We start from the raw sequence: 26,567 nt of genomic DNA, 5'->3' as shown, positions 1-26,567 counted from the left end.
CACAGAATAATTGTTGTGGAGTACCTCGAGCAGGATAAACCCCATCCAACAGAAATGCGGCAGATTTAAAAAATCTTCGTTGTACCCGTTCTAATAAGAAGGTATATGTAATATAAATTGGGTTCCATATAACTGAACCATATTCTAATTTGGATCTTACAAAAGTTATATACAATAATCGCAGAGTGGACTGGTTTCTGAAGTCTCGAGAGTTTCTCAAAACAAATCCGAGACTCCTATACGCATCGGCTAAGGAACCGTGGATGTGCCGCAAGAAACTCAGCTGCGCGTCAAAAATAATACCAAGGTCTTTAATGCAATCAGGCCTCTTGAGAACACTGCCTTGCAATACATAATCGAATGTGATAGGCACTTTTTTCCTATGAAAAGACATAACATTACATTTGTTAATATTAAGAGGCAACGTGTTTTTATTACACCAATCATTAACTGAAGCAAGATTTCTCTGAAGATACTCACAGTCCAAAACAGAGTTGATCTGACCAAATATTTTTACATCATCAGCGTAAATAAATAATGAATGTTTAGATCTTCCGCAATATTATTCATAAAAATATCAAACAGAAGAGGTCCAAGTATGGACCCTTGAGGTACACCTGATGTTTGAAGAAACGCATCTGATTTGAACCCACGATATTGCACATATTGGGATCGGTTACGGAGGTATGAATGAAATAATTTTATTAAACTATTACATAGATCTACGTTGCTAAGTTTATTTAATAGTTTGGAGTGATCAATACTATCGAACGCTTTAGAAAAATCCGTATAAATGACGTCGACCTGACTTCCGACATCAAGAGCTGCAGAAATATATTGTGTCTTATACAGTAAGTTTGAAATTGTTGACCGTCCTTGTATGAACCCGTGCTGTTCAGGGATAATTATATTTGAAGTATGGGATGATATTAAATTGTGCAAAATAGTCTCAAACACCTTACAGAAATTGCTTAAGATAGCAATTGGCCTATAATTTGTGAATTCATTTTTTGCTTCTTTCTTATGGACAGGCGTTATACGCGATACTTTCCAGTCATCAGGAAATTCACCAGATGTAAGTATACGATTGAATAGGATAGGCAAAGGTTTGCAGAAGATTACAGCGCAATCTCTAATCAAAAATGCTGGAATTAGGTCTGGGCCCATACACATATTGTTTTTTAGTCTTTTAATTGCCTTTATAATATCGGACTCAGAGATTTTCATCATATGTAATACATGACATTTGTTACTTTCCACAGTGTTATTAAATTCTTCAGAGAAAACAAATGCGTTACAGAAGAATGCTGCAAATGTGTCAACGATTAATTGAGGATCATTTATAAAGTGGTCATTATTTATCATAGATGAAGGTATAGAACTGGTATCCTTTTTTGAATTCAGAAAACTCCAGAAAGTATTAGGATTGGATTTGATTGCGATTTTCAGCGTCACCAATGAAATTGTTGTAAGCATTTTTTTTGTTAATTTTGAGGGATGATCTTATTCTTTTAAACTCGTCATAATCTTCCAGGAGGTTAGTAGATTTATATTTTTTATAAGCTTTATTTTTTAGCTTCCATTCCGCGATTACTTCCTTAGTGAACCACTTAGGGAACTGCCTGTTAAAAACAACGTTTTTTCTTGGTGGGACATGTCTGGACAAAATTTCCTTAAGGATATCATAAAACATCTCTACAGCATCATTTATATTAGGGACAGAAGATATACAAGACCAATCAGTTGACAATAATTCTTCGTAAAGAGCTGGAAAATTAGCATTCTTATAATTAAAATAAATAAAAATATAATACATTATATTTTTACTATATATAGAAATAAAATGTACTACCAACTACTCGTAACGGAAGACAGGTATATGCGTGGCCCGATTTACATTTTCCAAAACGATGGATTGGAAAAAATGGACCTGTTATGTGGCCTCCCAGGTTCCCTGACCTCAACCCGCTTGATTTTTTTTACTGGGGTCATATGAAGTAACTGGGGTATGCCAAACTCGAGAGACGATTTACTTAAAAAAAATAATGTAGCCGCCGAGCAAATTCAAGTAATCGTTGATTTGTGAAGGGTTTACAATTCCTTGGTCAAACGATGTGGGGCATACATTGAAGTAAATGGACAGCATTTCGAGCATTTATGGAAATAATTGTTTTCTATTTTTATTTTTAATGTCATTTTGCTAACATAATTTAGTTTCTGTTACAAAATTTTCAATTTTATTTTTAGTTCCCCTATAGGTAACCAAATATTAAATAATTCGTAGAAAACTTGTTTAGTTTCTTCATATTCATTGAGCCGCAGGTACATGGGAAACTGTACCTCAACGGTATATAACTTTGTTTTTTATAATGACAGGTACCAACTAGATAACAAGAAATAAAGTCTTTACATGCATCTTTCTACGAACTAATGCAGTCGATACTTTAGATCCAATTTACTCGAAAATGGTTCATTTTTGAGCTATGAAACAAGAGCACGTTTTTTGTTCAGAATCGATTGCAAGTTCAGGAAAACGTAATCAAATTACATAAAACTAGGATATGCAAAAGTTATGAAGACATAACCTTGAGGACATGTTGCCCTAGGCCGCCCCTGGCGTCAGATCGAAATAACCACGACGTAGTTTTAATGACCTTAAATAGATGTACACTTCACCCAAAAATTACTTAAATCCTTGAAAGGGTTTTTGAGTTTTTGCGGAAAGTTTTTATTTTTTTCTAAACAACACCCTGTAACTCAGTGAGAGTGCATCGCAGAAAAATATTTTATAAGAATTTTAATCTTATTTTAGTCTGGTCTACCCCCTGGTAAATTTTTGTACGCTGACACTGGGACACCCTGTATACCATATTCTCAAACATATTATAAGAATTCCATTAGAATATGTTGGCACGTTAAAAAATTGGAGATATTGAAGATATGGGAAATAGAAAATAAAACAAAGGAAAATAAATATTGTAAGCGAATATTTAGACAGACATAAGTATATCTAGACTTGCAAAAATAGTTAGTAGTAACAGATCACATAATAGGAATTCATACATTTGAGAAAATGCCAAAACAAGTTGTTGCGTTTCTCAAGATGCTCACGAAAATACCGGACATTGTTTCCGTAGAGCTTCAATTACACTATTAATAAATTTAGGAGCTGATATCGCAATATTAAAAATTGGATGGAATGGTGGATGGAAATCTTCAACGGTAGCTGAAGGCTTCATTGAGAAGTCCATAACTCGTAAATCAGTTGTTAACACAAAAAAATTTCCTACTGCAAGTACATCAAGTGCTGGAAGCGATTTTTAAAATAATTCAACCACTTTGGAGGATTCAATAGTCCGTAAATCATCTACTAGTGAAAACACTTCAACCTACATAGACGAAGTAAATGTTTCAAAACAAACAGGACAAGGGATATCCCTTATAGGCTGTTCTAATTTCACTATAAATGTTTACAATAAATAAAATTACTTTCGTTAAAGAGCACATTTAAATTTTTTATTTAGAGGCAGTAAAAATGTAACACTTTATTGCCTGATAGCTGTTATTAAAACTACACCTTTAATGTCGATCGGTGAAAAATAACTATATCGATGTATACTTTACTTTGTATTTTCACCTCGACACTAGCCTCTCTAGCGTTCGAAGGTACACAAGAGTAGTTGCCAGTATGATTTCTCTGCGCCCTTGGAAAAATCAGTTCGCTTCCTTGACGACCTTCACGTACTGTTGCACCGTCATTTAAATCGTAATTGATCACCCTGTCATCGTGATACCAAAAGATGTACTTGGGGGCTTCGATGGAATCTTTCAGTTCACAGCTTAAGCGTAAAGGCGATCCCACTTTCACCGCTTTCCTCTCAGGATCGCCTAAGATCGTTGCCCACGCTTCTACAAAAAAAAAAAAAAAACAAATCTTAGTACAAATCTCCTCTTAAATCAAAAATCGTTAACCGTGGTTAGATAAAACGAAACTAGAAGAACACTTAATAGGTGCAATATATTTCTTAAAAAAGACAAGTCATAAAAAAAGCAAGATTGGTCGAAAACTATAGAAAACTTTAACTATGAGAATTCCTTGTACCAAAAAAAATATCAGAATTCCTATGAGTGTACTGGACTCTAAGTAAACTTGTGGGTAGGGATCAGAATTTTCAGTTGCTGTGTCTAACGTTAAAAATATTGTTTTTATTTATCAAATTTTGCTAATAACTATGTCAAACTTAATCAATTTAAAAGTAATACTCGAATTAATTGTAACTTTAGTAATAAAGACATATTGCTGGCTTGCAGTATCATTATTAGGACATTGCGTTTAGGACTACAATTGCTTTTTACTTAAATCTTAAAAAAATAAACTGACTAACCTATCGCTACTAATCTGTGTAATTGTTACCTTAGTACATTGTTTCAAATGAAAAGACATCATATCAGGTTTAATATTTACTTATTATTTTTCTGTGTATAAGTTCTTAACTTACCTATTAACTTTAAGTTCACGTAAATGCTGTTACTAAAATTTGACTGTGAGCAAACTTGGCACTTATACAGCCCCTCGTCTTCCCGTTTCGAATGTCTAATAAACAAAATCCACTCCTAAAATAATAAGCACATTGAATTAATAATGAAACCGTGCATAGGGTAAATATTAAATGTCTACATATATTTTATATTAACGGAACAGTTTAATGCGGAGAACAGGTAATTAATAGGTTTTATGAAAAAAATTGGAATAAAAAGTCACATGTAACATAAATATGTAAATATACATAATATTTTAATACACACAAACAATATAGCTTAGCTATTTTGTCTATGATAGACATAATTTTTCTATTCCGAACGGAAGATAATAAAGATTATACAGTATTGCTGGTGTTACAAAGAGAGAACTCTAATACTACAACTTTTTATACAAAACAGAAAGATAACCGTTAAATAAACAACCATTTTTTTGTATTTAGACGATACACAAAAGAAAACTGAAATATCTCTAGCAATATTATCTGTTTCCTAAGAGAACAGAATTTTGCGAATTTTAGCTCATAAAAAATCAAAATTCAAAAATTCGAGAGGATCTACAGTTCTTATCAAAAATCATCTGGTCGGAACTAAAAGTTTATCAGAGACGGTGTAATAAATCGAAGGAATATGCACTACTTGGCCTGTGAAAATCCATACGTTATAAAGGAGACACACCATCAGGATTCTTGGTGTCAACGTATTTCCAATGATTATGGGTGACCAAGTTCATTACGAAATTTATAATGAAAACCTAAACAGTTTAAGACAAACATCTTAGACAATCTATGTTCTAAATAGTTGGTATGAAATGGATAGAGCTCCAGCACATTCTACCCACGAGGTATATATATCAAGAAGTCACAGGAATGTTTGATGACTGCTGGATTGGTTGTAACGGACCTTGAAGTTGGCCGCCTAGATCTCCTGATCTGACACCTGTCTACTTTTTCCTGTGGGGATATATAAACAGCCAAGTTTATTTTGAACCTATTCTTACCATGGAGGATCTATTAAATAGAATTAGGGTTAGTTTTCAGGGGTTCCAAAATTATCACCTTAGAAGTGCTACTGCTAACGAAGTGAGTGCTAAAGTGTCTAGAACAAAATGGACGCCATATAGAACATTTAAACTTTTAATTAATACTGTCTTACTAATTTCTTTTTAGTCAACTTTCTTGCTGTTAACTCTCCCAACACGTAAAAAATTTTATTCAATCTTCCTAAATTTCATTTTTGTCGTTGCTAGTAAATGAGGATATTTTTCATTTAATGTGTAGCATGTCCTATTCAGAACCTTGTTACATTCGCCATGAATAAAGAATAAGTTTAAAATATCACTATTCGAATAACTATTCACTTCATCCATTTTTAGGAACACAGTAGCGTCGGTAAGTCTTTTTTTTATGCTTTGACAGGGCATAGACTTTTGTTTTCATAGGTGACTATAAGTTTCTTACACGAAACATGATCTTTCGCATTTTAAACAGAAAAGTGTTGATAAATCATCAAGAATAACTATAGCCTTGTATGTACTGACGTAGATTTTTCTAGTGAATCCAGAAATGTGAAAATATACAGGGTGTTGCATTAAAAAAAATGAATTGAATTTCCTTGGGTTTGTCAATTAGTTTTCAGAGACCTGTATGAAACTGGCTAATTTTGAAAACATCGTAAGGAACCCCATGACTTCTACTTCCATTGATCCAAAAATAAAGATTTCCGCGTCAACTGTTTTTGAAGCCAACAGTGTTGCATGCAATTTTTTTTTTTCAAAACGGCTAATTTTAATATGGAAAAGTTTATACAAAGTTGCCGTATCATTTAATTCAGAATCCAAAAATGCAATAATATACAGGGTGTTCCACTTAAAATAGCAAAATTGGCGGTAACTTGCGTTATAAACGGAAGTGCAGCAGTTTTGAAAATATTTTCATTCACTAAAATCCTATCATGGTAACTTCGTATCCTTCCAACGAAACAGTTGCGTGAATAACCCTGTACAGCGGCGCCCTTTTCACGACTGAGTTTTAGAGGAACCCACTAACCAACTGAGTTACCGGAGCTAACTTTCGGTGCCTCTTCACTTGCCAATTCAGAACGTAATTTTGTCACACGCTTTAACTTGCGTATGCGAGGAATGAACATAAGCTTCATCCATGAAATTTATCGGACGATTTTCCTCACGGCAACGCTTGGAGCTCTTTAAATAATGTTGTCGCTGTTTCTGAATATTCGGCTTTTCCATCAAAAACTTTCGATTGTTTCTCGTCTTAATTCATCGAAATCGCATTTGCTTTGGAAGTTGTCATATGCCTTCACGAGGTACTGTGCAAAACCATACTTATCGTATCAACTTCGACGTCACCTGTTACGTGGGTGTTGTACAATAATGAAAACATAATATTGACAGTTGGTAGAAGGAAGCGCAAAAACAAACGCTTAGGTGGGAAATTCTGGAAGGAAGCCTAAATAGTTAAAGTGAGAACAGTGTGGAGATGGGAGTAAGACGATCGGCGGGCAGTGAAGCAAAATAGTGAAAAATCAAAGTGTTTAACCCGTATTAATTAGCAGGTAACTATTCTCTAAGTACTTTGTTGTTAATTGTTCTATGTAATCTTATGATTGTGATGGTTATAGATGTTTAATGATAACAATTGTTGCCTGTACGTTTAGCTTCCATTGCTTTATGCTTAAGCGCATATATTTTTCTAAGGTAAAATTGTTACAATTATTATCAGCGATTGCTCATCATTTATTACATGTTAAAATATGTATATATTTTCGTGACTGCCCAGATATTGCAATAACAACTCCTTTATTTCACATTTAACTTGTTTTGCCATGATTACATTGTTCGAAAAACACATAATAAAGCATTTCTTGTGCTCACTTTATGTCAAACGCATATAAGAGCCTTGTTGAATTTACTAACATTTTCGCCAGTGAGGAATAAATCTGTATAAAGAATAATTAAATACAAAAAAAATTGCTAAAACAGATCTTCCGAAATCTCAACTCATAGCTGGATTGCCTCCCGTATGGGACTCCAGTACCTTCCGGCGCTGCTGGCTAACTAACACCAAACCTCTTCAGTTTTACTTGGAAGTGTGTATGTCAAATTCGAGTGAGTTGACATTTAGTGAGAAATTAAATAAGTCGGGTGTTATTTATCATTAGCAAAGAATCTTAATTTATGCCTTTTGTTATCGGTTGTTTTGTATTTATATTTGGGTAGTTAGAGCAACGATCGTGGGTTTCTCTGCCATGCTCTTCTCTGCCACAGGAGCTCTAGGAGAGCCTGGCACTCTTATTTTATATTAAATGATTGTTAATGTTTTTGTTGTTCTTTCTATTTGTCACATGTTTAATTTGAAGATTGTTGTACGTAAATAATAAAGTTAGGTGTATTTACTCTGCTTTTGTTTTATAAAATTAAAACATACTTCCCCATTTTAAAGTTAGTAGTCAGTGCCTTCCGGTCAATTAAAAATAGATGTATACAACGTAGGTATACCTCATGACGATCACATATTTCTGGCCACAACTACGTTTACATTTGTTTTTCGATCGAACCCGGGTTTGTTATACTACAGTACATAATTTTTTACGGATGAATTTTATATGGATGCGTTTAAAAATTAAAAACTTGTCGACGAATAAAGCCTATGTTAAAGGCATCCAAATAAGTTTTTGGCGCCGATTTCTTACATTTTTTTGTTGGGCGTTTCATTCAATTCTATTTCTTTTGCGATGTTTTGAACTTACCGGCTTTAAAACAGAACTTGATTGCTGTACGCTGTTCAATGTGCGTTTCCATGACAACTATATAGAACTCGCCTCACGCAATACGTTAAAACTTCGTGGTATACTGATGAAATTTTGTCACTCGGAAGGCTTCTCACTACGTAGTTCCGGTAACCGCACATAGATAGCGCCAAGCACTTGCCACAATAAAATCACAAATCTTATAACACGGCATATAAAAAACAAAATTAAGCACATCAAACGAAATTAAGCAGCGCTATTTCAATGGGTACACAATCCTTTACGAGAATATGAATAATTGTTGTTTTTGATGAGTTAAATGCGTGGCTATAATTTTGGCACTTATTTTTCTGACGCTCTGTACAAAAAAATAGAAATAGGTTGCATTTCGTTTATACCTTAGGATCCACTTTATTATTTGAAACAAGAAACCGTTTGTCATCTGTTATAACTCGCATTCCTGCTGTCAATATAGTGAAGCTTTCATTGTGCATCTTTACCCAGATCACCTACAAAAAAGAATATTAAGTTGATCCTCAAACGTAGAATACATATGTTTAAATGTCTATAGTTATTTAAGGAGTTAAAATGTTATTTTGAAATACGTTTTCTACTCATATGCACTCATCGACAAACGAACCGGCCACCCTGAAATATTTCATAAAAGCACCTAAATATTAATTAATGTAACTTAGTATTGATATTTGGTTGCAGAACCATTCATTATAGATTAAGGTTGCAACGAATAACTAAGAAAAAACATTATTTTAGACAAAATTAAATTTAATTAAAAGAATAACAGAAACAGAACAAAATTACACTTTTTTGGTGAGTGTTTCTAATGGACCTCCTGGTTATTGTCAATAGCGTGTATGTCCTCCTCGAGGACATACACGCTAAATTTCTTAAGCGTATTTGGGGAATTGCTTCATATTCTTCTTGAAGGGTCAGTTTTAGCTCTTGAAGAGTAGGTATGTGGCATAATAGGTCGGCGACGAATAGCCCTCTGAAGTTTATCCCAAAGAAGTTCAATTCAGTTAAGGTCCAGGCTGCATGCGGGACAATCAAGTCTACGAATACCTCGTTTAAGTATTCAGTTACGATTCGTGCAGTGTGTGGTCAGGTGTTGTCGTGTATGAAAACGAAGCCGAAATACACAAATGGAACGACAGCTTCTTGAAGAATATTTTCCACATATCTGCAGGAGTTCAAAGCTCCATTATCCACAAATATGAGGTCGGTACGTGCTTGCGTAGAAATACCCGCCCACACCATAACAGAACCTCCTTTAAAAGATACTCGTTCAGAGATGGTGCAGTCTGAATATCATTCATTTCGTCTTTTCCACACCCTTTCCTGACCATCAGGTGATCGCAGGTAAAACGAGACTCGTCAGTAAAAAGAACTTTACTTCATTGCCGACGAATCCAATTTACATGTAATCGCACAAACTGAAGACTTGCCCTTCAATGCCTAAGTAGCAATTGTGGTCCTGTGGCCAGTCTCAGTGAAGATAAACCATTTTCTGCAAATCTCCTTCTAATCGTCCTCTCACTTACTTGAACCCCCTCGCACAACGAAACGATCATCAAGCGCCGTTGTTACTCTTTTTCTTCCGGATCCTAGTTGTCTCGTGACTCTGTCAATCACACCGATTCCACGCATCTTGAACGGTAGTACGAGATATTCCCAATGAACGAGACACATAACTACGTCCATCTTCAATTAATGCAACAACTTGAGAAGCGTCAGCAACAGTCAACGGCATTGTTATCGGGTGAAAACTTTCATTAACTGTCAAACTTAATTCCAAAAACAATGTACATAAGCCTAGTTGCCTTTAAATAACATTAATGATAAGAAATGAGCGTAGTCAGCTGCTGTGTGATTTACGCGAGCATATTAATGTCGTTGAAAAGGGAATTTCGGCTTGTAAAATTAAAATTAGGCTTACGTGATGTGGAACAATCATTTTAAAGCATTGATAATGAAAAAGAATTAGCTTGGGTAACTGTGAATTAAACAGATAAGGGGAATCATGTGAAATATTTTAGGGTGGCCGGTTCCTTTTGCTGGTGAGTGTATTATGTAAGGTATATTTTCATGGATTATTTGTCTCTTAAGACGTAGACGAAAACAGCCAGTTTATGATTCTCTTGAAATAACTAAACTTAGATTTAAACGGAGTATGCTTTGTGCATGCATAAAAACCTTTAAAATACCACAGAAGGATGATAATACTTATTTTAAAAATGTGGCTTATGACATTGGAACTAAACATAAAACTATACACGAGTAGAGAAATTGATATTTCTAACTTGAAGTGAAATACCTTTCCCGCTCTAAAATTAATGCATTTTCATCTCGTGTTAAAAGAGACATGATATGAAAGATATATTTACTTCAGACAAAATATTGTCGAGTTTCATATCTAAGCAGATGTAATGGTGTTGGTTTTGAGTTAATGTTACCAACCATTTCATTAAGCCTGACATAAGTCGAGGACAACTTGTTTCTCAAAAAAAGTGAATGTAATTTTCCAGGCCATACTTCTGCTACCTTTAAGGTAAGGCAAAATTTCTACACAATTGATTTTTTTGGACTTTTTAAGCCAAAAAAAATCCTATTCACTTCTTATAGAAACGAGTAATTCTAGAGATATTTATATATAAAAAATAGTAAATCTAAAACAATTCTTTCTCGAATAAAATGAAAAATATCTGTTTTCTTGGAAACGTTACAAAAAGTTACAAGAATCGATTTTTCAAAATATCTAAGAGCATCGAGTTTTCCATCCCAGCAATTCCCAGTATCTCCCTTTAAATTTTAGCTTAAAATCACCAACAGAATTACCCTTGAAGTTTGTGAACGTACCTAACTAACACCCTGTACAATGCAATCCACAATTTTGTATGTAAGTAGTTTGATTAATTAAACTCATGCCTAACTACATTCCTGTAATAAATATATAAACTGCAATATTTTTAAAAGGATTTAAATGTTTATTTCAGTAGTAGGTACTTCAGTAATCAATATCGCTTTAATACTACAAGATACCTTCTTAAAAGTAAAAAATTATTTACGAAGAATTCAATGTTGAATAAAATTAATAAATATGGAATTGTACATTCGTGTACCTATTTTATCGATTTTGATAAGCAGCGCCCTCTAACAAGAAACTTATAAATTAAACATACACGTATACTGAAGTTCGAAGCTTTCTTTATAAAAGCTTTGAAAATAACAGAAATCTATAGATTTGAATAGGAGTTTTCTGTTAAAAGCACTATAGATTTAGATTAATAGATAACTTATTTTTTCTTTAAATCTGCTATAATGACATGTTTTATAAAAGACATAATTCATGATGTAAAAATATTTATATATTATGGACTTTTCAATGTAAGCTCCTTTAACTGAATCGTTACAACTAGAACATGATTGTATAAGAAAGAAAACCTACCGTTGTGTTTACTTCCCCTACCGATATTAGTTTACTCGTATTACAATGCAAAGCTATGGTAGTTCTGGTTTGGCCTTCCCATTCTGTGCAAATGTCGGTTTCATTTTTGCAATATTGACGGCTCTTAGTACCATTGGTAGCGCCTCGTTTATTAAATCTTCTTTCTTCTGTTAAAAAAAAATATAAATTAGTTACTTTCAGATAAAGTAGAAAATGGGGCCTATATATATAAATACATGATGTGATTTTAATTCACGGTTTTGTTAAGTATATATCAAGAACTCTGCAATGTATAAGGTAAATTACTTTTACCACCTGAAATCATAAAAAAGGATTCACATATTTTTTTGTCACTTTGAATACAAATGCTTTTAATAAACAATAATTTATATAGCAAGACAGTAAGTAATTTTTTCTTCATGTACAAAACTTTATTTACTTTACTAAAGATTTTCATTTAATAATTTTTTATGTTTTAGGATCGTAGAAAACTTTATGTTTCGGTAAGATTAAGAAATATATCTGCAATGCTGAAATAAATGCATTTATCCATTTTCAATACATAATATACGAAATTATTATTACATAAATTTATATAAGGAACCTGTATAGAGCAGCCTGATGATGCTAATTTCATTGAATTTTCTTTGGTGTAGATACCTGTGCGTATTGATTTTCCAAACGTAGTGCCATCTAGCTACCATGGAGATCACCTAAAGAAAATCGTGAAAATCGTTTATTGATTTTCTTGGTTTTATGTTCCTCCGTTATGAATTCTACACATTTCGCCCATTTATTAAAATTATAGGATGAGTCTGGGGCAGTGTAAGTGGAAATTTACACAGATGGCAGCACAATTCCTTAAAATACATGTAGTGAATACCAAGAGTTTTCCAATAACTGCACAAGTTTTCCAATAAATGTACCAGAACTTTAAAGTGGGGCACAATAATAACTGTAAATGATAATCCCATAATATTTATTATATTTTGAAGTGCAATTCGTGACATTATATTTTAAAAATAATGTCGCTTAAATTCTGTAGATCCAATTTTCGACAACTTGTTCACACATTTCACGTGGTTCAATATTTTCAATAGTGCATTGAATATTCAGTTTAAGACCGGAAATTGTTTGAACTTTCAGTAAATCAAATATTTCACATAACCTCATAGGAAAAAGTCCAAGGGGGTGAGAGAATATCAGCCTGATGGTCAGTTGACATTAGCATTTCTCACTCAAAAACTGTTGTAATAAATCAATTGTTTGATGAGATGTGACGAGTCGCACCATCTTGTTGAAAAAAAAGTGCCTGTTTATCTACCAGTTTAGGCTATATGTAGATTCTGTTAACATATCGATGTAATGCTCTTCATTAACAGTAACACGATTAACATCATCGTCTTCAAAAAATAAGGTCTCATCACACCTCGAGCTCAAAAACCACACCAAACGGTGACCTTCTAAGGATGAAGAGACCTCTTCTGAATCATTTGAAGGTCTTCATCAGCCCAAATTCTGTAATTATGTTTATTTACGAATCCATTGACCTAGAAATGCGGTTCATCGAAAACAATTATTGTTCCCCAAAATGTGGGTCGAGTTCCAACTGCTCCAGAACCCAGTTCGCGAAAGTGCGACACAGATGATGATCAGAGCTGGCTGTAGTTCTTGAATAATTTGGACGTTATAAGCCTTTAGATGAAGATCGTGGCATAATAGTCATCTGAGGAAGACCAACTTCTTTGGAACAACAGGGAATAGAGAGGATCGGATCATCACTTCTGACTTACAATGATGTTTTCCTGTGGTCAGGCAACCCTACGGCTTACAAAAGGTATCTCAAAAGAAATGCAGGATTGCATACGAGGAAAAACAGATTTTATTAATTAAAAAGGTTGTCTAAATAGTCGTCTGGTTTCAATTCCTGGGTTAACTGAAGATTCAATGAATGCAGATACAGATCTTTTGTTAAAATCCGCTGCATTGTGCTTTTTGAAATGTTGTTTCATTCGGGCGCTCCTTCTACCGAAAATTCCATGTAATTGCGCACAGTCTCAGCTATACACTCTCCGTACTTGTAATGAATTTTCACAATATTCACTCGCTCATCCGTTGTCTCCTTGTTGTCTAACAGCAATATGTTTACTACAACATGTGACCCTCACAATGCTGCCAACTCATGGGAATGAAAATGGCTCACAATTCAAATCTTGCGATACTTTTAGAACACCATTTATACTGCAATATTAGTAACTTGTTTTATTTGGCGATCCAACTATTAGTTAAAGCATTTGGCATTAAAACTGACTAATTGAATTGTGACAGAAATTAAGACTCATTTATAACTTTGCATTCAGTGCTACATTTATAAAATACTTTTTTTATGTATTACATACATAGGACTGTAAATTAAAGTGATAAAAGAGCTTTAATCTCTGTTGCAATTCAATTATTCAATCACTTGGCAATTATTTCAAATATAATGCTAAGTAAGATCTAAACGCAACACTAAATAAACGTCGTACTGTTAAAAATAACGTTGTTTAAAAGTAAACGTACAGTTTAAACGATTATTCCACGTCTGTAATGTAATTGGAAGAAACGCTAAATTTGTGTTGTTAAAAGCTTCAAAGTAGAGTGCTGAAAAGCCATAAAATAACGTCAAAATTCTCGTTAAAAATTACTTCGGTTAGCTGGGCATTAGTACATAAAATAAATGTTTGACTTTTGAATAGTTATTCAACTAAAAATTAAGGTATCAATAAACGTTATTTTAACGTTTGCGCTTTCAATAGAGAATATATAAATGTAAACAAAGGTAATTTTAATTCAATAATTCCTTTGAAAAAACTGACTTCTAATCTATTTTATAATTTTTTGTAGTAACTTTTGGCATTGCTGGTGTGGAAACAGTTAATAAAATAACTGTTGGTGATGTAGAAGATATCGGTAATGTGTTGATACCAAAAGTTCCAAAGCCAAATACCAATAAATCTCGACCTTTCATTATTGACGCTGAAACAAGATGCTTAAAAATATAATTGAAATACTCCATTCTTTAGTGACTAGCAATAATAAATAATCATCTATTTGTTAGCTACCGTAATGGAAAGTGTTCTGTTTAGTCGGTAGATATTAATACCTCTGGGAAAATATCAAGCGAAATTGCTTGGATATATCAATCTACATACAAGTCAAGATATTAGACCGTTATCCACTATTAATCGTGTTTGCAGATGAAGAAGGAGATTTTAAAGTTGAAGAGACACGATGGCTGGAAGTCATCGATGGCGGCGAATATTACTTACAATTCTTCGAAACAAAATTGCGATATCAAATCAAATAATGAGAGTCTGTCTATTATATCAAATCGAGGAATTATAAGTTATCCTGAATTCTCAACTGAAACTTGTTTTAATAGCAAAGTAAATGTATACACTTTTAAAAATGAATAAATTAATAAAATATCGATGTTCTTACTGATAGGTCCTTTAATTTAAATCGTGCACTTTTGATACGACCCTAAATAAAATGTATTTGTTTATCTACTGTCATTTTATTTTATTTTATTTTTAAAAATATGTTTGTACATGCAAAGCAGAATAGTTCCTTTCATCTGCTTCTATATTTACTAAAATAATCTTCAAAGTATAAATTATTTATTCTTTAAAATGCTCTGGAAATCAGCGTATTCGTAGAAAATCCAACACTTTTATGTTAATGGCCATATACATAAGTATATGCATTAGAAGATTAGTAGTCATTAACATGAAATAAGTAAATGAAATGTTCTTATGATCATTTTCTGTTCTTAATGATACTTTTTATAATTCATCAATATTCTTTGTTTGATCTATGCTAGATTTGAAAGAGAACCAGGTGCAGCTCACTAGTGCCTAATCCTTCTAGCAGTGCTTTTTAAAACGCTGCAACAACCACAAAGTGCAACACGCCAAAATCGCATTTGCACAAACAACTTTGAAGTCAAAATTTCCCTACCAGTAGAGGCAGCAGACGTATCTCATTTAATTAGATCTTTATACCCATTTCCTGATATTATTTCGCTAAAGCAAGTTTGTGTCGAATTACACGCTGATCGTTGAACCGTCATTCCTATGTAATTCCCTCTAAATCAGATTCAAGAGATACTGTACGTTTCAGGTTAATACGAATACGTTTGTCCCGTCGTATGCATTGTATCTTCATTGAAATTGTTAGTAAAACCAAAACTCCGAACAAATAGACGGATTTTGTCGTTTGTCGATTATAACATTTTGTTTTTCCTCAAAATGGATCCCTTGTAATCGTCTAAAAATAATTGGTTCGATCCTGTCTGCACCTACCACTCTGAAATAATTTCAAGAAAAATAACTTCTGATATATCACTCAAGTCGTACTATTTTTTATGGATAGGTCTCTGAAAGGTCATGATTAAGAAGAGGAAAATAGGAAGCGGATACAAAAGGTTGATGCGTATATAATCAGTTGTTAGAATCGGTGTCCTTATCAGATTAACATCGAAGCACCTGAGGTAGCGACAGATGATTCCAAGTAACCTAGAAAAAATCTTGATGTTTTGAGTATTTAAACGACAGATGGTGAAAGCAAACGTGTACAATATAGAAAAATTCAAATTAAAAATAAAAATGGTAACGTAGTGTTAAAGAAGACCTGAACTTGAAAGTTTCTGTTCCTAACTTTTAACTTTCTAGGACTAATATTAAGAGCACAGGGTCCACCCCTTGCACGTTGTTGGCCAATTCCCAAGACCAAATTCTTATAAGTAAGCGAAATAAAAATATTAAGGGAAAGTTTAAAGACAAGAAATATTTATATTCCGCATTTTTGGGAAGACTGAGAAGTATAATGCTGGGCCATATTGTCTCTTGTTTTCACTTGTTTCACTTCATTTTCACATAATTTCTATGGCCAAATAATGGAAAAAGTAACTGAAAATAGAACCATAAAAACCAATAATTCGAATTTGACAACTGTATGTAGGTCTAATATAAAGTGTGCCAAAATAATTGAACAAAATTCATATTTTTTTTCCAGTTGAAATTTAAAAAAATCACTGAAACAGATCAATTAGTAAATAGTCACTTTTCTGCAATATTTTCTGTTTTTTTAAGTTACGTTTGACCTATAACATTACCGACATTTTTTTAGAATAGAACCCTCTATATTTTATAGTACAAATAGATAGCCCTTCTAAAGTCGAATTCAACGATATAAGGCTATACCTACTTTTTTGTCATAGTTGTCAAAAAAATATAAAAAATTGTCTTTTGTGTCGTACTGGTGACTATTTCACACAATCATAGTCTCTTCTGAACTTTACCTGTACCTACTCTTTACTTTAAAGCCTTTTTTTCCTCAATGAAAACATCAATAAACACATAAAATTTACCAGAATACGTAACTTAGGCACAACGTGAATTGTTTTTGTTTCAGTTCATTCGTTATTAAATTATTTGGAAAAATGGTTGGTTTCCCGTTTAAGCGAAAAACAGAGAATTGACATTTTAATGAGGATTGGATGCGGAGACAAAATTCGTAGTCAACAGGAGGTATGTGAATTATTTCACCATAAGTATCCATACCAGAGAATTAGTCGAGCTACAATAAGTAAAGTGGCCAAAAAGTTTAAAGAAACCGGAAGTATAAAAGATTTACCTGGATCAGGAAAGCGAAGAACGGTAATCGAAAATGACCATCAAAATGTGATGCTCGCCATTACTGAAAATTCTTATCCATTAGATCTATCTCAGCCAACAACTTGTCGAAGTTCTCAATTCACAGAACTCTGAAGTTTCAAAAGTGGCACTACAAAGTTAACGTCTTACAAGAACTATGGGCAGATGACACAGACGGAATATTACAGTTTTGCGAGGAAATTAGAAATTTAGTCGAAAGACAACCTAACTTAAAAAAATCACATAATTTTCACTGACGAAGCAACTTTTTGCTTAATGGAATCGTAGACAGACAAAGGTAGGTTTTGGAGCTTAGAAAATCCGCATTGGATGCATGACAAAGGCCGGAAAAAGTGAATGTTTGGACTGGAATAGTAGGAAATCGCATACTGGGACCTAATTTCTTTGAGAGCAATTCCCTCAGGCGACATATATTTAGATTTTTTGCGCTTTCAGCTGATTCTAGCCCTGAAATTGATTTTTCCTAACCCTAATCAGCACGATATGCCTGCTGGTGATGTCTGGTTCCAACAAGATGGTGCCCCTCCACATTTTTGCCTACATGTAAGAAATTACCTTAATGAAGTTTTACGAAAACGATGAATAGTCAGAAGATGGCCGCTTGAATGGCCACCACGCTCCTCTGACTTAACCCCACTAGATTTTTTTTGTGAGGTTATCTAAGAAGTATGTCAGCAGATCAGACACTATCGAAGGATTGAAAAATCGTATCACAGAAGAAGTTCGAAACATAACACCAAATGTTATTTAAAATGTAATTGATAACTTTGAACACCGAATTGGGCATTGTGCAATGGTTAATGGGGGCCCCTTTGAACATTTGCTGTAATAAAATAAAAAGTAGTACTTACTAAATTATTGTTTTCATTTAATTCCTCCATTTTTTATAGACTATGACAAAAAAGTAGGTATAACCTTATATCGCTGAATTCGTCTTTAGAAATCTATCTATTTATACCATAAAATATAGAGCGTCCTATTAAAAAATATATCAGTAATATTATCGGTCTGTCATATGTGAATAAAAAAAACAGAAAATATTGCAGAAAAGTGACAATTTCTATTTACTAATTGACCTGTTTTAGCAGTTTATTAAAATCTGAACTGGAAATAAAATATGAATTTTGTCCCATCATTTTGGAATATAGGTACCTACTGTAGGTATATTTATTTAACAGCAGATAAGTAATAAACGATACAAGTAGTACAAACAAATACTATTGAATTATGGATGTTTAAATGAAATTAAATTCAATTTGGTTCAGGTCTTTGGAACAAAATACAACCTGGAGATACACGTGTTATTAAAATTTATGAGTACCTCAACTATAATTTACATTTTACTCCAAGTCCATAAATAATGACAAAGTAGTCGTGGGAATTCATTAACTTAAGTTATAATTAATGTGAATACATTTAAGCGTTATTCGAGTGCAAGGGCCTCTCAGTCCTCGTCATGGTTCTCTGTTGACACTTATTTATTTCAGAAGTCGATATCATTAGGGGAAGTCGGGGGAATGGGGGCCACCGGGGTAATGATAGCCACCTATTATCTCACAACCATGCATTTTTAAATCAATTTTACATAGTGCCGCCATCTATAAATTGGTAGTTCAACTGACTGACGCAGTTACTTCGAGCAATGACGACTTTAAGGCGTTGGTCAGGTGTTCAACTAAAACAGACATTGACTTTATTAGCAACCGTGAGTTCGGCGATTGTAAAACTTGTATGTCATTCAAGCTGCGCAATTTCCAAAACAGCAACAAAATTTGTGTTTATCTGTTACCTTGAAGATTTCTAAAGGTGAGACTTTTTGCGATTAATGTTTTTCGTTTGGCACTATATATAGAAAATCATAAATTTTGGGGTTAAGATGGCCAGACATACAGGGGTAATGGTGGCCGGCCACCATTGCCCCATGATTCTAATTCATTACTTTTTTAGATGCCTAGGCATCGTGAAAGAACGACTACAAAGGCCTCTTGGAACTCGGACAAACCAATGGCAGCAATAGCTGCTGTAAGGAGTGGTCGATCTGTTCGAGAGGTATCCACAGCTTTCGAAATTCCAAGAAGCACGATACAAGCGAGGATAAAAAACAATAATTACAAGGATCCATCACTAGGACGTTTGTCGGTGTTTTCCAATGTTGAAGAAAAACAGCTCGCAGCACATGTCATCAGGTTATCTAAACTATTCTACGGAGTCTCCAGACAAGCGATAAAGAAATGTGCATTCGACTATGCACAGAAAAATAATATAAAATGTCCTTTCAGTAACGAAAAAAAAGTGCAGGAGACGATTGGCTCTCCGGTTTTTTGAAGCGAAATCCAACTGTTTCGCTGAGAAAACCTGAGGCGACAAGTGTGAACAGAGTTACGGCATTTAATAAAGAGCAGGTGTATTTGTTTTTTAAGAATTTGAAACAAGTTTTCACCAAATATGAATGCAAAGAATCCAGAATTTTCAATTTGGATGAGACGGGTATTACAACGGTACAAAAACCAGGCAAGATTCTGGCTGAGAAAGGACTGAAGCAAGTCGGTTTCGTTACTAGTTGGGAAAGAGGTAAAAACACAACAGTGGTTTGTGCATTCAATGCTTCGGGGTTCTATGTTCCTCCTCTATTCATCTTTGCGAGAAAGTGAATGAACTTGCTCCTCAAGAAAGAAGGTCCTCCTCTAGCCGAGTATTGTTGCTCTGATAGAGGTTGGATGACGGAGGAGATTTTCATACAATATTTGAGACATTTCCAGAAGGTTGTCAAACCAAGCTTGGAAGATCCGGTTCTTCTCATCATGGACAACCACAGTACTCACTGCACTCTTGAAGCTTATGAATTTTGTAAAGCCAATGGGATCATTTTGTTGACAAAACCTCCACATACTTCCCACCGACTCCAACCACTAGACGTCACATTTTATGGCCTCCTTAAAACTGCTTACAACACAGAATGTAGTAAATATTTGAAATCACATCCACATGAGAAGATAACTCCATTCGAAGTCGCAGAACTATTTAATAATGCCTATATGAGGGTAGCTATTTTGGAAAAAGCTGCAAAAGGATTTCAAGTAACCGGCATTTGGCCATATAATCCTGATATTTTCATCGAGGAAGACTTTGCAGCAGCCGACCTACATAACCCCTTTGATGAGCCCCAGCAATATACCGAAACACAGCACCGTGACCTACCGCCAGAAAACGAATGAACTTCAAGAATCCACCACTCAACTCCAACACCCCAACCAACTCTGGATGATCAATTCCCAGTGGTGGAGGTGACTAAGGAACCAAACAATAATATGGAAATATCTTTCGAAAAAATTTTTCCTTTACCAGGGCCATCACAACCTCGACGGCAGTCAATTAAACGGAAAACAAAACAAACGACTCAAATCATAACAGCCACACCAAACAAATATGTTTTAATAGAAAAAGCGAATAAGAAGCTAGCAAAGAAGACAACCAGGAAAGGAGCAAAGGAGGTCAAGAAAAGAATTTTTCTGGACGATGATGACGAAGAGGATAGTGGTGAAATGAAGAGAGCAAGATTGCCAAGAAATGTTGGGACTAGAAGATATAAGGATTTCAGTTCTGACGACGATGAAGAATCAAATGATGACGAAAATGAGGATCAGAATGTGATAGGTGACGACTTATGTCTTCTTTGTGGTTAATTCGGGAAGAATAGAGAAATATGGCTGAGATGTGTCATGTGCGGGAATTGGGCACACAAAGCTTGTGCTAATGTAGAGAACAAAATTTTTATTTGCGACTATTGTGCTTGAACTAAGTCAAAGTTATTACTTGGGGGGTAATGGTGACATATGGTCACCATTACCCCAACACGATGGGGTAATAACGGCCACCAGGGGTTTAAAAAAAATAATTCATCATATTTTAACCTTATAGAGGAGATAAAAAGGTAATGTTTGTAAACTTTTTGTTTGGTTTTTGTTCAACCTTAGTCTCGTACGACAAAATAACTCTAATTTGATTTATATTTTAATACATGATCTTGATGTATGTGTACGCTATTCTCTACCTATATCTATACTGTCCAAGATTGTTATATGACATACTATGTATAACGAGACTAGGAAAATACAGTGAAGTACTTAAATCTGTAATGTGAGTAACATATAAACAATATACGTAGATTTAATTTAAATTTAATTTTTTCTTTTTCGCATGTTATGTACAGGTTGTTTGTTGCGTTTCTTGTTCATTCACCATATTTTGTTATTTTATTATTTATTATATAAAAACATTTTGTTTATGTAATTTTAATACTTTTGTTTTAAATTTGTGACATATAAAAATTGTTAGTGTGTCTGTATTTGTAATTTTTTTCATGTTTATATAGATATTACTGTATTCATTTTATTGTAATGTTTTAGACACACTTTTTTAATATTTTAATGTTAAGTTTGTTATTTATAAATTGTGATGTAATTTTGAAATTATTAAATTTTATAGTGTCCTGAGGATGTCACGATAAGTGACGAAACGTGGACAATTGAGAAAATTTGGTGTTTTTCTTTGAAATTTGGCCTCTATTTCCAACTATTGACAACAAACTGAATAAAAATAAGGCTACTAATATCATTAGTTAAAAAAAATAATATTGTTCGAGTTTTTTTGTTGTTTTTTTTTTAATTTGAAAATAAAATATTGAAAAGAACAATTTTGTCTTTCCGTTGTTAATATTTTATGACGATTAGTCGAAAACTACAAATTATAGAGTCAAAAATGCTTAGGAGGCCACCATTACCCCGAATTCCCCTACTTTTATCACCCCTTAATATTAGTTAGTGCAATTAGATACATCCTGTTTGCTTTGAATATAAAATTGGTGTGTACTTCTATAACTCGGTGTGGAAAGACATTTAACTCAAATTAACATTCAGGCTACTTTTGACCCTTTATTCGCAAATGTAAAAATCGTGTTTTATAAATTTGCTGAAAATATCTACCTTCGTATTTGGAAGCAAAACAATTTTAAATAAGGTCTTTCGCTGTGGCTACGACACAAAAACTTTATTTAGTATTTTAGTGAAAACCTTATATAATTTCAGAAAAAATGTTAAATATGTGTATATAAGTAGGTACCTATAATTTGGTAAAAAAATTATCGTATTTGAAAGTTAAAATACATGAAATTGCTTTACCTTGAACTCGTGAGCAAACCATTTAACTAAACCTTCTGGTAGCAGGTAATTCTATGCAAATATTGAATTTGTTAAACAGCTACATTAGAAACAATCAATCTCTCGAATCTACTTGAACCAACATTTAAACTTTAAAACATGATGTTTACAAACCTGAAGAGGATATTTAAGGTGTAATTAAATTGTGATACGAAAACTCGATTCTCGAAAACTCGAATAGCATATACAGTATGATGAAAATGTATCGAATAAATTCATTATTTCAAAAATGGACGACTTTTGAAAAAAAATCCTCAAACATTTGAAAGGTTTCCCAATCGTCTGTCCAACAGTATAATTTTTTGAATATTTATTTCTACAGGATCAACCAAATTATGTAAGTAGACTGAAATTACAATAAATGTTGAAACTGATGACTTTCAGCAATGATGCAATGAGGACGTCGGTAAGTACATTCTTCTCTAACGTTTCCTATAAGTTCAGAGGTTATTTGTGCAATCACCGTTCTGATGCACTCTTTTAACTCTTCTAAACTATGTATTTGCTCGATTTTGATAAACTTTGGTCTTCAAGTATTCCCATAAAAAGAAGTCTAGTCAGATCTGGAGACCTTGGTGGCCATTCGATCCATCCTCTCCTCCTAATCCGCCTACCACGGAAAACGTTATTTAAGCAAGTTCGTACATCAACGCCAACGGTGTAGTATGGGGGCGCACCATCTTGCTGGAACCACAAACCATTTCTATTTAGAAATAGCTGACTCAATTGTGGCAACAACAATCCTACAAAAATTCTAGATATCGAGGACCAATTAAGTTCTCTTCAAGAAAGGTATGTACCTATGGTCTGGTTGTTTATAATTCCGGTTCAAACGTTTACCTTTTCTGGATATTGTGTACTAGACTCCTCCATCCAATGTCGATACGTCTGGAAGTTTTCGTGGCCGTTGAGCGTAAAAGTACCTTCATCTGAAAAAGTACCTTTTTTATGAAACTCCGATCTCTGTTAGACCGTTTGTTTCACAATGGTATCGCAGAATTCGATTCTTCTATTAAAGTCTTCTTTTAACAGCTCTTGGACCAGATGTACTTAGTACAGTTTCCGCTTTTCCTTTTTTAGTACCTACTATAACAACAGTTGATTCGTGTAAATTATTATCCAGTGCGACCTATTTCGAACCAGTAAGAGGATTTTCTTGAAATGCAAGCACTACATCAAATTTTTTTGGCCCCAGAAATGGTTTTCTTCCATTTTTGGGGAGATCTCTAACATGGCCCTTTCTACAAACTTTTTCTCAATTTTGCTTACCTATTACTTATTCAGAAACAGATTCTCGATTGGGGTATTTAGCATTAATTAAATTACGAACTTTTGTCTGAGTCCTTACTTTATCTCCACAGATGATTAAAATTTCGATTCGTTCGGTTTCTATAAGCTTCATTATACTGATTTAAATATTTTATGACTATTTCACTCCTATTGAATCAAACAAATAATTGTAAATGTGATAGGAGACTGACATAGAATGTAATACTTGTATCAGTCAATGTTTTTTTTCCCCAATCAATAAGAATAGTAGAAAACGCTACAATGTTTTATGTCCAGTAGGGGTCCTTCCAGTAGCGTTAGTTCAATGAATAAACATTTATTGTAATTTTATTTCAAGTAAATACATAATTTTGGTTGACCCTGTAGAAATAATAATACCGTTGGATAGACGATTAGGAGGCCTTTCAAATGAGGTGTCTCTCGACTTCTGTTTGTATTTAAAAAAATCGTCGATTACGTCATTACGTCAACACTGATGACATAACGACTCTTAAATGTACACCACAAGATGGCCTAAAAATTGACGTGCTTAGGATTTTTTTTTCAAAAGTCGTCCATTTTTGAAATAATGAATTTATTCCATACATTTGCATCATATGTATACAGGGTGTTCCTAAATAAGTGTCGCAACGAAACGCTGTAAATTCGTCTTGAAAAGAGAAACATATTTTTCCTCTTCCAGTTTTCTCTCCGGGCTTTCGTTTTCGAGATACACGGTGTCAAAATTTTTTTTCAGATTTTTGCCAATATCTTAGGAACCGTTTGAATTACAGGACTGAGTTTTTGTACATACATTACCACTATTAATAGCTACTTGTAGCAAATGTTGTTAAATTTCGTTAAAATTGTTAGTTATTACTACCTATCTTTTGAATCACAAAAGATTTTCGAAACGTTAGCAAAATGTTTGTTTTTCTTCATAAAAAGTCATTTTTCTTGAAAACGGTGGACTTTAGAGCAATGAACCAAGAGAACTCTTTTTGTGTAAACTTTATTGGCGCTTCAGAATTTGCTGTCACATGTCAATTTTTCCAGTGGCGTAAAAGTTAGGGGGAAAAAACCCTGACGATACCTTAAAATCTCCACCACTGGCACGTTCAATGAATTCGAGAAAAGTGCGAAAAAGTAGCTATTAATAGTGGTAATGCATGTACAAAAACTCAGTCCTGTAATTCAAACGGTTCCTAAGATATTGGCAAAAAATTTTAAAAAAATTAAAATTTTGACACCGTGTATCTCGAAAACGAGAACCCGGAGAGAAAAATGGAAGAGGAAAATAATGTTTCTTTTTTCAAGAGAAATTTACAGTTTTCCGTTACGACACTTATTTAGGAACACCCTATATATGTATATATAAGATGTTCCACGTTACATTTAATTGTGAATGATTAAAATTTAACGTGAATGTAATTAAATAACTTACATGAGTACCTAATTAAAGTTGTTCTTTAATGTTTTCAATATGTATTGATTTGATTTATATGACGAACATTTTTTTCACAGCTATACACCTTGTTTTTATGTAGTACGAAAGTCGCGGACGATTCCAGGTTCTCAATAAATTTTAACAATTTTAATTGTCATTAATTTTAAGTACCGTTTACAGTCTCAACAAGTTTTATTAATGAAAATGCTTCATATAAATACACCAGCCCTAAAAAGAGAAACCATCACATTCTATAAGCAAGCGATTAAAGGGTTTGTGTCTATAATTATTATAGAGTTCGGGAGCATGTGGTTGTAACAGAACCGGGCTCAGTTTAAATATAAATATAAAATTTAAGAAAATACGTAATACCTACCTGACAATGTTCAGAGTTCAGACAATGTTTTATATTGATTAAATTTAAAATATGTTATTATTCAAATGATAAATTTCAACGTCTATCATCCAATAGTAACCCTCGCAAGGAAAATGGTGGCTCAACATCTACTTCTGACAATAAGCGGTATGAAATATTTTTGATACATAAACTATACGTAATTGTAGTAACCCCTGATATGTACAAGCTGGAACTTTTCATACGTTTTCCAAAAGTTGTATTCTGAATGTTTTTCAACGCGTTTGGTAATTTTTTAATTAATTAAAAGCAATAAGCAGCATTTTTATCAATTTTTATCGTCAAATACATAAATGCACGGAACAGTTAACGAAACAGCGGACCAACCACTGTGAGCAACACCAAATAAACAGCTGAAATGAAAACTGGGAGGGAAATCAAGTTCCATTATATTACCAGCCAAGGGTCCCGTACTATAATTATTATGAAAATACAACATTACAAAAGCGATATAAAATTGCTGAAGTTTTACATTTACATATTTTAGGTAGGTAGTTTATAAAGAGTTGTAACAGTAAAAAATAAGTTAAACAGTAAAAAATGAATACTTAGACTTTATGCAAATAAAGAAAACACCAAACCAACATAAACAAAAAATTAATCAAAAGCAAACAAAGAACGCAATTCCAATTATCCGTGCTGTGGAAAAAGAAAACCTAATTTGAAAATTCATCCGTTATTAAAATTTATACCTAAGTATCTCTCAACTCTAATTTACATTTTACTCTTC

The 26,567-nt window shown here is 33.5% G+C and overlaps 1 protein-coding gene across 1 annotated transcript in view; it reads right to left on the bottom strand.

Annotated features, from left to right (window-relative positions):
* LOC108915426 (zwei Ig domain protein zig-8-like) overlaps positions 1–26,567 on the bottom strand; it is a 57,455-nt gene that overhangs the window by 3,354 nt on the left and 27,534 nt on the right. Inside the window, exons 3-6 of the mRNA XM_023455903.1 lie at positions 11,771–11,937; positions 8,706–8,816; positions 4,500–4,614; positions 3,625–3,909 (exon numbers count right to left, since the gene is read on the bottom strand). Of these exons, the coding sequence (XP_023311671.1) occupies positions 3,625–3,909; positions 4,500–4,614; positions 8,706–8,816; positions 11,771–11,937 (678 nt within the window). The remainder of the gene's footprint in view (positions 1–3,624; positions 3,910–4,499; positions 4,615–8,705; positions 8,817–11,770; positions 11,938–26,567) is intronic.

The sequence above is a fragment of the Anoplophora glabripennis genome, unplaced genomic scaffold (assembly GCF_000390285.2).
Source record: "Anoplophora glabripennis isolate ALB-LARVAE unplaced genomic scaffold, Agla_2.0 scaffold1000, whole genome shotgun sequence".
NCBI classification, from domain to species: Eukaryota; Metazoa; Arthropoda; class Insecta; order Coleoptera; family Cerambycidae; genus Anoplophora; species Anoplophora glabripennis.
Note: the sequence above shows the minus strand (reverse complement) of the source record. Positions and strands in the feature narration are given on the sequence as shown.